Consider the following 13939-nt stretch of genomic DNA (forward strand, 5'->3'; position numbering starts at 1 on the left):
GTTTACATTAATATCCTCGAAAATACGTTGTTACCGTCCTTAGAAAGAAACTTCCCCGAACAGGAAGAATATATATTTATGCATGACAACAGTGCTGTTCACACTTCCCGGCAAACACGAGAGTGGCCAAGTGAATATCCAGAGTTAATTTGTATTGAGTGGCCCCCTCTATCCCCAGATTTGAACCCAATTGAACATCTGTGGGCCTACATGGTGCAAGAATGGGAAGAGAGACGTGAAGACAGAGACCAAACGTTTCGTCAAAATCATGTTATGGAACTGTGGCAACATTTTCGTGACACACCGTCGTATTGCTCGAGACTTGTATCTAGTATCCCCTCCAGACTTCAAGAAGTTACTGACTCTGGGGGTGACTACACGAAGTACTAGTGTGTTATTTTTTGTGTAAACATCTATTTAAGTTTCATTTATTTATTATATTTCTTCAAGAGCAATACTTTCGTTCTTCATTCTTTTCTTTTGCTTGTTTACTTATTAGTTCGTTAAAACGTAAAGGAAGAGCAGTATATCTTCAAAAAGTATTTGTGAACTTACTTTGAACGTTTCTAAGAATACATTTACTTTTTTCCTTGCTCTATATCATGCCCAATATTACTTTCATTTCAGTTAATTAATAACTTTATTTCACATCTCGGATAATAGTATTATTGTCTTTTTAACGATGTTTTTCCTTTTGATTGTGTAATTTCTAGTTTCATTGAATTATCTCAATTCGAATGAATAAATCACATTTAGTTTATTGTCCCTTCCTTAGCTAAGTTCGAATTCGAGAACAATGTGGTGTAATATACGTTCTTTATTCTTCATATTGTGCAGTAATGACAATATTAATTATTTTTCATGAGTCCAGTTGATTAGTAAGAACTTGAACAAACATTAACCTGGTGATTCTTTACGCAATGCAAGCGTAAAATACATTTTAGCTGTTCTTTATACTTCACAGCGATGAAACATTCTAACAGTGTGTTAGCGTTTCCTTCCTCGCCTTCCAATTGAACTGTCTGTGTACTGCGCATGCGCCAGTCAATTTCCATGAAAGATCATAAATAACCCTGATACTTTCTATAATATTTACGAAAGAACGTGTGGCAAATTTTTACTTTGAGCCAAACAGTGACTTCAACCGATTCATGTGATCCGATTCCGGGAGCAGTTTAGGAATCATTCCTAAACTGCTCCCGGAACCGGATCACATGAATCGATTACTAACACAGTAAAAGTAATGTACGATGTTAAGAATTATACTATAAGTACAAGGGCCACAATGTTACTATACAATGTTAAGAATTATACTATAAGTACAAGGGCCACAATGTTACTATACGATGTTAAGAATTATACTATAAGTACAAGGGCCACAATGTTACTAAACATCAATTCAGGTGAAGCGGTGGCTATGAATTTTCAAATCTAAATGGGGGGGCCACCGGCCCCCAAACCCCCCGCTCAAGTACCATAAAAACATCCAAAATAATAATAAATAATCACACCACTACTATAAAGCTAAGATAAGAAGGGAAAAATTAAGAAAAAAAAAACACTCGTCTCTAATCATAAATCAGTGCATGACAAAGAAAAAAAAAATTACATCTCAACAAGACAATAGGACAAGCAGCAGCAAACCAAATACTTTGCCTAATACTCAAATGCAAAACAAATCAAGAATAAAAATAATATGAATTAAAAAAAGAAAACACTCACCATTTCGCCATAGGAGAACACTCATGAATAATGAACTCATAACTGCTGATTCCACACACGAAAAAATAAGATACCAAGAACACATGCGCAATACTCAACATTACTCAAAAATGTTCCTTTCCGCACACACGTCGTTTTATTAAACCGAGCACACTTGCTATTATTACAAACAAGAAACCAATAAACGCCCACTTTTACAATAGGTCGAAAATATCTTCAGCTTTAGACCACAACTATGATAGGTTTTCTCTAACTCAATTCAACCAATTCAATTACGCGCTTCCCGCATGCAGCACACACATACATGCACACAGAACATGTGACCACAGATCACATAGCATGTGACATCACACTAACAAACTACCATATGACTACACAGACACCTAGTGGGAAAAATATGAACTAAGGCGTCACACCAAAGGCACGAACAGTTCCAACCAGTGACTCACGCACATACAGTTCCAGGAAGTAACTGAACCTATAAGAACCGATTAAAGTCACAGTTGGAGTCAAAGTAAAGACTTACCGAACGTGAAATAGAATCTATATCAACAACATATATCATTCATCAAAGTAACGAAAACGTGTTCATGTAACAAATTAATAGATATATTATATCAAAGTAAATTAGGTTTAAATTTTAGGCAATAGAAAATGTTATTCTGTAATAAAAACTACTACTCGAAGCCTTTGCTACAATTACTAGTTGTTACCATAGCCGAGTGGTCTAAGGCGTTCGGCTTATATAACACCATTCGAACTTACTTCCAGTCCCCGCCGGGTACAACGCCTTTCTCTCTCTTTTTTTTCACCTGTTCTCGATGTTTCTGTCTGTGTTCTTGTCGGATTCGATTAAATAGAATTTCGAATAGAGACCAATATATATGATAAATAATCATTTATTTGCAAGTCTGCACTCGTGCAATATACATTTTCGAGATTTTGATTTTGGAAATGAAGTGTATATACTATTGAATAGTAAAAATAGTAAAATAAAAAAAATATTCGTATAAATATTGATTAATTAATTAGTGTTAAACATGGCTTTCCAATCAGGATTATATAGAGAGGACTTCTAAGTGCAATCCGAAAACAAATATTTGAATTTTAATCTGACCCAAAGTTGGTAACTTACAGGATAATTTATACATGATTGGTATTGTAATTTTTATGCTTTTATTATAATCCTCTATAAGTTATGATTTTACCAATTCTAAATGTAGAACGAGAAACAAGTGTAATATTATATTTGTAACGAAAAGCTTTTAAGCAATGATGCTTTCAGGACGTGATCTGAGGGAGAATTTGAGACCCCTCTCGAGCTAAGAAATTTCCGCCTTCATGACCATATATTCGATCGTGCTCAATGTGGACTACCAATGTTTGCCCTCCACCCGCATATTGAAATTCCCCCCGAGGATAATTTTCTGAAGTCACCACTGTTTATAAATAGTTTATCGTTACAAATCAGAGGATAATAGAGTAGTGAGTATACTTCATTTTTTTAGATATGGATTTAAGATTCGCAATTCATATAATTTTCCGTTCTAATCGAATTTGAAACAAAATAAGTTTTCAATGAGTTACTCAAAGAATTATTTTCAGCCTCCGGATGAAAATAGGAAGACACTTAAAAAAGAAACAACTTGCTGCCAGGTTTGAACTCAAAAACATGTGATCGATAGTGTATCGACCGAAACCACTCGACCGTTTTGTATGCCTTTGCACACCTTCTTTTGCCTTTTATTATAGCAGTTTACTGTTCCATACTCGCTTTTGTTTATTCCGATACGACTATGAGTTCTCAATAAATATTTGGACGTTACAACTCTTGCAATGTATAAAAGTGTTTTTAGAAAAATCACAATCGATATTATGTCCTAATAACATACGTAAAACAGGTTGAATTCGTGAAATGATTGAGGTTGGACTGAGCGTAAATGTTTTCATAGTTAGGAGCCTGGATATGCAAACCCGCTTAACGTGGGGATTTAATTTTGTGAAATTTGGTACCTAAAAATGTAAATGCACCTGGGAAGTAATGTTTTAAAACTTAGTCAAGTGTTTTTTTTTTTTTTTTTTTTTTTTAATAATAACACGAAATTGGCACTGAAACGTTTGGAGAAGGCTCAACTTCTCAATGATAATATTGGAAGGAAGGAAACTGAACTGTCTAACCTAGGTTCTGGCTAATATAGATTAGACCTCCTCTGTTTTCAGTATATAACAACCCCATTAAACACATAAAGCCTTCTCAGATATAATTACATTCATAGTTAACCCACAATATCGTGCAAAGATTATTATTTCCTCTATCATTGCCATCAAGTACCCTTCCGAATAGATATGATTGTCACTGTGCTCTCAGAACTAAAAGGTGATAAGTGACTTCTTGTTCCCATTGTCAATCATCAGTACTAGAAATTATTTTCGTCGTTATTTTTGAAATGTTGTATATTGGAAACCGAAGTTTAGTTCCTCGCAACTAATTGCCATGTGGCCACTTCAACAACAGAAATATGGTTGTGTTGTAAATGTCACATGAATGTAATCAATAACACGAGTTTCTGATCTCTGAAACATTTTTAAAACATTAATTTAAACAAAAATTCACATTTAAAACTACCGCAACGGTTTTTCCATTGCAGTCCCTACATCAGAAAAGACAAACTTAGAGTTTGCTTCTCTTTGATTATCAACTGTCAAGTTTAGTTTAAAATAAACCATTTTTAATTTTCGTTTTATCTTTTCTCTACTTGCTATATACAGCATGAGATGAAGTTAAAGGGTAGGTAATGAGAGTGGACCACTCTCTTTCGTAACCATTCATTTTTTATTAACAATCTGTTTCCTTTATGTTAAAGGATATAAACGTCGGACTTAAAACAGAACGATTTCATTTCATTTTTAACAAACTTCTTGACAAATTTCATACATTTAGAGGGGGTCGAATTTAGGGGGGTTCACCGGTACACGTGCACCCCCTCATTCGTTGCAAATATACACTATCTAAAATGAGAAACTAGCTGTGAAAGTAGGAACACTTTCCGAAACTTTCTGCCATCATGTTTCCGTTTGGGGCTTAGAAGAAAGCAGAGTTTTGCAAAAGCAATAGTTTAAGTCGGTTTTCTAAAAGTTGAAGGAAAAGGATTCACCAAGCAAAACAATGTAACATTTCTCAAGTAAGGAAGAAAACAGAAACCAAGAGGAGAAAACATTTTTTCCTACATAACACTTGCAACCCCTTTAAAAGTCTCCCCTCGTTCTATGCATCAGCGTTGTTAGGGGTAAAGAATATTGTCACATGTCACTTTGAAGAGTTTCAGTGTGATTGGGTATTTGGGGAATTATGGCGTACCCCTTCCCCCCCCACACACACACACACACTCAGACAATACTGTATCCGGCCTTGCATTCAGATGATAGGTAGAGGATAAACATTAACAGACCAAACTCATATACACGAAAAAAACAAAATGTCGATCGAAAGTAGAGAATTCGTCGTCTTACCATTCACTCCAAACGCTTTTGTTTTCGTGAACTCTGTTGGAGAATTTGAAGCTTAAGATATAAAAGAATGATGATTATGCCCATTGTGCTGTATGGTTACAAAACATCGTTGCTTGCTTTGAAGGAAAAACACAAGCTGAAACTATTTGAAAATAAAATCCTGAGGCAAATTTTCTCTCAAAGGGGACGGGAAAAGGGAAGGACGTATACGGTACTTCATATTTGAGGAGCTGTATAATTTATACAGTTTATGGACATTAAATTTAACAGGCTCAGGTGTGGAGGTCATGCAGCCAGAAAGAAAGAAAATAAGAGAACTTTCAACATTTTAACTGGAAGTTCAATTGACAAAAGATCATTAGGAAAGCCTAGAAGGGAAGATAATATTAAGATTAATCTCACAGAAATAGAGATCCTGAGTAGAAACTGGATCCAGTTGGCTAAGAATAGAAGCCAATAGAGAGTATCTGTGAATGTGGCATTGAAAATTCAAGTTCTATAGGCCAGAGAGTCGTTTAATTAGTATAACAAGGAAGATTTAGCTATCCTTATATTACTTGCAATAATATCAATCAGAATTTTTTTGGAATTCTCATGCAATATTATATGATTTTAACAGCTCACTTATACAACATAGTATAATAAAATAAAATTTAACCACATGAATAAAAAGCCTACAAATCCTGAGCAAGAAGAATTTATTTGCAACCTCCGGAAGCATTGAAAAGATTATCAATAAACATTATTATTATAAACATTCGAGATATGAATTTTATGAAAATCTATGTACACCACTGCATATTTATTCATTTAACCATCCACTGTAAGATACATGAAAAATAGTTTTCCAGCAAGATTGAGTTCATACTGCCTGAAAGTTTGGGAACCATTGTCATATACCTTGCATTTCGAAAACATTCTTCTTGTAGAATCAGATTGTTTAAGTGAGGTGTTATTAAATCCACGTTACTATTTTTCGTATAGTATGAGGCTGTATTTTTTTTAGAGCATAATAAACGACATATACATTCTAGATGCAAAAGAAAGGAGATACAATATGAACAGTACATACATCGGGACGAACTAACAGACGGACAAATATTTTTTTAATCACTTTATCAGCATGTAGAGTCCATGAAACGTGTGAATCCGTTGAAATTTAGATTTTTTACACGATCACCTGTCGTTTCTTCTATCTCGCTCGAAAGTAAATTTTTAAAATTCCATTTTTTTAATAGGAGCGCCATAGAATTGTAATCACAAGTATGCAAAAAGAGCTGAGAGAGATTTAAAAACGCCACTCTAATGCATTGTTTTTCTTTTATCTTACTAAGGGATGTGATTGCTTTGACACCTACGCCCGAGGAGCCAGGCCATCCTTATTTGTTATATGCTGACTGGACACCAAGGGATCATGCGCTTATAATGGTCTACAACTACGATATTTGGTACAGACCAGGACCACGAGGCGATGCCTCTTACAGAGTGACAGATACAGCGGTCCCTGGAATTATCAGCAACGGCGTTCCAGACTACGTTTATGAAGGTAAGTTCTATGTTCATTTCCTTATTTATACGATAATTTATATTACGATAAAAAGGCCTTGTGTCTATCTTAAACACAAACTAAATACAACTTGCTTACAAGACTGTCTATAATCTTTATTATAAATTAACTAGAAATGTTATAGTTTCGGAAGTATATCACTATATCACTTCCTTCTTTAGACTACCACTCCAACTCAAATCATATTGAAGATTTATGATTTCAGTTGGAGTAGTAGTCTGAAGAAGGAAGTGATATACTTCCGAAACTGTAACATTTCTAGTTAATTTATAATAAAGATTATAGACAGCCTTGTAAGAAAGTTGTATTTAGTTTGTGTATGAGAAATTATATTTGTAAATACTCTGTTTATACCTTTGTTATATATTTTGAAGTGCAATATTTGATTTCTTTCAAATTAGGAAAAGTGTAAGCAAAGTTAGTAGCTGTGTAGCAATCATTTCCAAGTGGCCGATGTAATTACGTCATCTTTCCGCTCAGAGAAATCGAGCACTTCCAAGCCTAAGAGAATTCGAATGAAACAAATGTGCGACTAATTATTCACGTAACAAGGAAATTGGTCAAATAATTACTTTAATAACGAAAAATTGTTCAAATAATTGTAAAACTAACAAACAACTGTTGGAATAATGAAAAATTGGGTTCGAATATTTATTCGAATAAGATAATTATTCGAGTAATTATTTAAGCATCAAGTAAATTGTTCAAATAATATTTCAAGAAAAAAAAATCGTTGAAATATTTATTCAAATAACGAAGTATTCTTTAAATAATTATACGAATAACGAAGTATTCTTTGAATAATTATTAGAATAACGAAGTATTTTTTAATAATTATCCGAATAACGAAGTATTTTTTGAATAATTATTTGAATAATGAAGTATTCTTTGAATAATTACTCGAATAACGAAGTATTTTTTAACAATTATTTGAGTAACGAAGTATTCTTTGAATAATTATTTGAATAACGAAGTATTCTTTAAATAATTATTCGAATAACGAAGTATTCTTTGAATAATTATTCGAATAACAAAGTATTTTTGAATAATTATTCGAATAACAAAGTATTTTTGAATAATTATTCGATAACAAATTGTTCTTTGAATAATTATTGGAATAACGAAAAACAATTTGAATAATTATTCGAAAATAAAATATTCTTTTAATAATTATTCAAATAACGAAATATTCTTTGAATGATTTTTCGAATAACGGAATATTCTTTGAATAATTATTCGAATAACGAAATATTCTTTGAATGATTTTTCGAATAACGGAAAATTCTTTGAATAATTATTCGAATAACGGAAAGTTTTTTCAATGATGATGAAAACTTGTTGTAATAATTATTTAAATTAAAATATATCCGAAATGTTAAATCAAATAATGAAACATTATTAGAACAGCAAAACAATGTTTGAATAATTCATTCCAGTAACGAAAACCGGTTCGAATAACCCAAAGTTGCTGAAATAAGAAGAATTTTCTTGACTAAAGGATTCAGTTAAACAATAATATAATTGTTTGAATAATTTTAGTAGCATTTGTTAATAGGTACAGATTTAACAAAGCTTTTTAGTTTGGCGTTCTATAGGATAAGGAAGAAACAATTGTTCCAAGTAAATGAAAAGAGGATTTGTGGTATAAAGCGTAAAAGCCCTCAGAATCCTACTGGCACAGTGTTGACCTCAAAAAATTAAAATGATCTAGGATCCAACCGTAAACCTTTCCAATCAGACCATGAGCACTCTCCCTCAGTCATCGTGCAACCTATAATAAGTTTAGTAACTTTCTGTAGTATAGAGTAGGATAAATTATCTAAGGCTACTAGACAATTTATCTACTCTATTCAGATCAGCTAATATGAACATTTCCTCAAAATATATTTACTATTTTATCTGTAGTAACTCTACTCTAGTGTTGGGCAAAATCAATTGAAATAAATTGCAATTGATTAATCAATTGAAAGTAACTGCTCTGAAAATTAATTGCGATTTCAATTGCAATTGATCTCAATTTGTTCTTTTCCATTAATTTAAATTGCAATTAAATTCAATCATAAAAGTTCCAATTAAATTTACGTCAATTGTTAATTGTTAATTGGTCACGAGGTAATTAAAACTTTAATTGTTAATTTCAATGGCAAAGAGTGCAATTGAAACATTTAATTGTAAATTGTAATTGACAATTGAAACTTGTAATTGTTAATTGCAATTGAAGTCAGCAATTAAAATTAAAGATAAGATATGTATGTATTAGAGATGGCTAATTCCTTAATTTTTACTTTCCGGAATCCAGAAAGTAAAATCGAAAAACTTCCGAAATTCGGAAAAATTCCAGAATTTAAAAAATCCGATTTCGAAAAAATTTCGTAATTCGGAAAAACTACGAAACTTTTTCGAATTCCAGATTTTTCCGAATTCCGGAATTTTTCCGACATCGGATTTTTTCAATTCCGTGGCATTTGTTACTCTACCAAAAGCCCCTAAGAATCATTTGTGACAAAATAAATACATAATATGGTCGGCGCATATTTTATTTCAAATTTACGATACCATTTCTTAAATCAAGGCGTTAAAAGGAATACAGAATGCATAGACCGGAAAGAGGCACTGTTTATATAGTAGCAGGGATCTCAGTAGAAACAATGCAGTCGAAAGTTTATACCACCCCTACAGAAGCGTATAACATCAGGTTTTTCTCAAATTCAAAATCGTGGTGCAACATAGGAGAACTGTAAGAATATGAAGTAATATTCGCATGTTTAGCTTGCTAGATTTAATTTCGGAAAATGCTTTGCACTCTTCAGTTAGGTACTAATTTGTACAAAACAAAAACTTGGGTGCTTTTATAACTCCCCACATTAAATTAGGGAGGCAATTCCCCTTCCGTCTTGGTACGTCACTATGATTTTTATGATTCCTGATGCACGCATGACCATGTTTACAACGCTTTCGTATCTGTACACCACAGGCTGAAAGTATGGAACAGATAAATAGGCCCGAATAAAGGTCAATAATGCTGTCAGAGCCGTAGCATTCACTTGTTCCACTCTTAAATCCAATTTATAAAATATGATTGTTTCCTTTTCCAGCAAATCTACCTGATTTGCTATATCTAAGCGGTGTGCATTGTTAAATCAGTGTACAAAACCATTTTTCCCTGCTACACGTGAATGCTGCAAAAGATCAACGAAAAGATACAAAAATCGTACCAAGACAACTACATCCAAATCAATGGGTTCCGTTAAAATAAGTGTCAGGAAAATATGAACTTTATCGATATGGTTGTGTAGCATGCGGGAAACAACATTTAAGATATTAATGTCCAGCTAGCGGCGCACAATATACGAATTGTAATGAATATAGACAATTTGCACAGTATTGTCCATGAAAGGATACGAATAGGTACAAAAGAAGAATTAATGAGTTACCTGGTGAAGAAGACATTGAGATGAAAGACAAGATCTTCATCCTTACTGAATTACAAAATGCATTAGATGACATAAAAGCAAATACGAATATAGAACGTGAACAAAACTTTAATTCAGTGGATGATTTTATTTTAAACTCCATACAGGTAGCCAATACAGAGAAGAAAATATGCCCACTGGTAACTAATCGAATTCAGTTAGTAAAACGAAATTCAGAGGTAAAACACAAAAATCCTGAACATGAAAATCGATACCAGAGGAATCAAGTCTGTAGACACTATACCGAGAACCTGGTAGAAGAAGCGAAACACTTTAATATGAGTCAGGGAATATCTACGAGATCCACAATAATAGATGAAAAGGACCGAATAGGAACAATAGAAGAAATCCAAAGCAGACATAGTAAACAGTGAGCGTAGAAAATACATAGAAGCAAAACAATAGAGTAAAGTAGATAGTAGAACAATAAAGATGTGTAAAGATAAAAGAGAAGGGGAAGAGAGAGAAGAATTAGTCAAGGAAGATAAAAGTAGAAGTTGAATTGAAAGAAAAAGATACAAAAAAGAGGAATGATGGAAGTGTGAAGAATTAAAACAAACGGTTGAGACATAGGTGAAGAAGAGATCAAGAAAAAAGAAGCTCTAAAATAAGAGAGAAAGGAATGGTTATTAGTAGCGAAAAAGGCTTTACTTAGTGCCATATGACGAAGTGGAAAAAGAAACGAAAACGTTCCTATATAAAACAGTTGAATATTTTTTAATTGTACTTAAGATATAAACAATTGAATGTTTGTTGATTTCATCCTAGTGTCTATTAACGCATGTGCTTGAGGAGACTAACACGATGTTTTCGAATATCGAAGCTTTTGACATATTAATGGTGTTGGGTGAATGTAGGCAGAATTATCGCGAGGCCAAGCAGCTGTATAGTGAACGGTTTCTCGACCGTGTTGCGCAGTCGAGAGAAGTGTTTCGGCGCTAGGAACTTCGTGTGCAGAGCACTGTGCATGTCAATTCTCACCACAACAAATGTTAGCAAATCAGACGCCGTGTTGAGGATGAACGGTCTCCTGGAACGGTCCCCCAAATCTCGACAATACGATTAGCCAGGGATGCTGCTATGATCCACATGACGGTTTGAAGGATTCTGCACAATAATGCGTTCTATTCTTACCACGTTCATCTGCATCAGGAACACCGAGAACAAGATTTCCATAACCGTCTGGAGTTTTGTCAGTGTATTAGCACCAGGAACCCATGTTTTCACCAGAACTTCTGTGGATGGATGTCAACATACAAAACGCTCACCAGCAAGAATCCTCATTGGGCACGAAAAATTGACAATCTACATATCTGAAGTGTGAATGTCTAGTGTGGCATAGTGGAAGGCCAAAATTGGCTGTCATTTCTTCGAAAGTACTTAAGAGGGGTATGATACGCTATTGTTTTATCGGATGTTCTTTGTGAGCTCTTGGAAGATGTCCCACTAGCAACTCGTGAAATGATGTGGCTACAACAAGACGGTTACCCTGCTCATTTTGAGAGAGTGGCCAGACAAATTGTTGCTCGTTTATTCCCAAACAGGTGGATCGGAAGAGAAGGCCCGATTTCCTCGTTCTCCTGATCTGAATCCGCTTGTTTTCTTTCTTTTGGAGACGTGTAAAGAAGTTGGTTTAGCAAGAGCGTTCTACTACAAAGGACGATATAATGGAGAGGATCCGTAATATCTGCCATGGACTCAGTGCAAATGAACTGTTAAGAGCAGTCAACAATATCCCAGTATTCGCATGTGCATCGCAGGTGCTGAACGATCCTTTGAACATCTATTGTGGGTTTTTTGGACCAAATATGACATATTGATGAAGATGTGCAGAACTTGCAGTTCACGTTATTTATTTATTTATTATCTTCAGTTTGTTTATTTGTACTATTTTTGAACAATTATTTGTGCAATGAGTTCCGGGAAGTGATTTCTATTAAAATGTCTACACGAGTGATTTTGCGTTAAGAAGCACAGAACTGGGGCAGTGATTTCATAAGTTTGAAATTTTAGGTCTGTTTGACTGATTAATTGCTGGGAATTTACATCCAAAATTGTTTCATACATAGCTTTACTTAAAACCAAAGAGTGTTTTTCTATGTTTTAAATTGATACCTACCCTGGAATTTAAACTAAGTTCTATATGTCGTAACATTTGATAATGAATGCTGTAAACAGTTTTCAACAAGAGTACTATTCCCTAGAGCATGTGTTATCTGGTGTTCTTTTCGAGTCATTGCCAACTAAAACTGTTGCTCTATAGTAGCAATTCAACAACAAATAACAGACGTAGATGCCAAACCATAGAATTTAACGAAAAGTGTTTTGTGTAAAAGTTGTTTCTTTTTTAATAATACTTTCAGAGAAATCGAATTGATACCATTTTCCATTTGAAATTTTACAGTTGATCCCCCGTCGATGTATTCTCGCTACGCCTCTGGATATGCAAGCATTACCAATTGATTCCTCACATACGATTTGGTAATTATTTTTTGTTTTGTTTGAAGTGTCCACATGCACTACAAGCCGAGAAATATGCCTGGCACGGGTGGCCTGATAGTAACAATTCAGCAACAAATAACTAACGAAGATGCCAAACCATAGAATTAACGAAAAGTGTTTCCTATGAAAGTTGCTTCTTTTTCAATAATACTTCCAAAGAAATCAAAATTCGTACCACTTTCGTTTTGAAATGTTACCGTTGATACCCCATGGAGATATTCTCACTACGCCACTAGATATGGAAGCACAAGCACAACCTTTTGATTCCTCACATACAATTTGGTCTTTTAATGTTTTGTTTGAAGTGTCTACTTGCACTACAAGCTGAGAAAAATGTCTGGTCCGGGTGTCTGATAATAGCAACAACAAATAAAAGACGCACATGCCAAACCGTAGAATTTAACAAAAGTGTTTCGTGTACAAGTTTGTTTCTTTTTCAACAATACTTTCTTTTTCAACAATACAAAGAAATCGAAATCGATACCACATTCCATTTGAAATTTTGCAGTTGATTCTCCGTGGAGGTATTCTCGCTACGCCACTAGATATGTAAGCATCACCATTTGATTTCTTACATATGGTTTGCTCATTTATTTTTTTATTTGAAGTTTCTACGTAAATTACGAGCTGAGAAAATGCCTGGCAAGGTGGTCTGATCTCACCCTGTGTAGTATAGGTCTGCATGGGCCGGAATTTTTAGCCCAGGCCCGGCCTGGCCCATTAACTTATAATGTGAGGCCCGACCCGAGTCCGAAATATGTTTTAGCATTTAGACCCGAGCCCGTCCCGAGCTCATGCGATAATCAAATTAGCCCGAAATAAGCCTGAATTACTGAAACTTAATAATGAACAGAAAACTGCATTTTTGTTTACAATAATTAGAGGTTTAGTTCTGAAGTTGTGCTTTAAAAGTTCTCCAGAGAGAATGGTACAATAAATATCGTTATACAGTACATTTACGAAGTTAGGCTCGAAAAGGCCCGAGAAATAGGGTTATATATTTAAAAATTTACGGCCTGAGGCCGGTTCGGGCCCGAAGTGATATATGCTTTGTAGTCCCGATTCCGGCCCGCGGGCTTAACTCGAGCCCGTGCAGACGTCTACTGTGTACACAACTAGTGTTGGCCATTAATCAGTAAAAATCAATTGCAATTAATCAATCAAT

The 13939-nt window shown here is 34.2% G+C and overlaps 1 protein-coding gene across 2 annotated transcripts in view; it reads left to right on the forward strand.

Annotated features, from left to right (window-relative positions):
• Dpp10 (Dipeptidyl peptidase 10) overlaps positions 1-13939 on the forward strand; it is a 521190-nt gene that overhangs the window by 407818 nt on the left and 99433 nt on the right. For both annotated transcript variants that reach the window (XM_081743917.1, XM_081743914.1), the window contains exon 6: positions 6567-6778. In XM_081743917.1, the coding sequence (XP_081600043.1) occupies positions 6567-6778 (212 nt within the window). The remainder of the gene's footprint in view (positions 1-6566; positions 6779-13939) is intronic.

Source organism: Thermobia domestica, chromosome 2 (genome assembly GCF_964235325.1).
Source record: "Thermobia domestica chromosome 2, izTheDome1.hap1.1, whole genome shotgun sequence".
In the NCBI taxonomy this organism is placed as follows: domain Eukaryota; kingdom Metazoa; phylum Arthropoda; class Insecta; order Zygentoma; family Lepismatidae; genus Thermobia; species Thermobia domestica.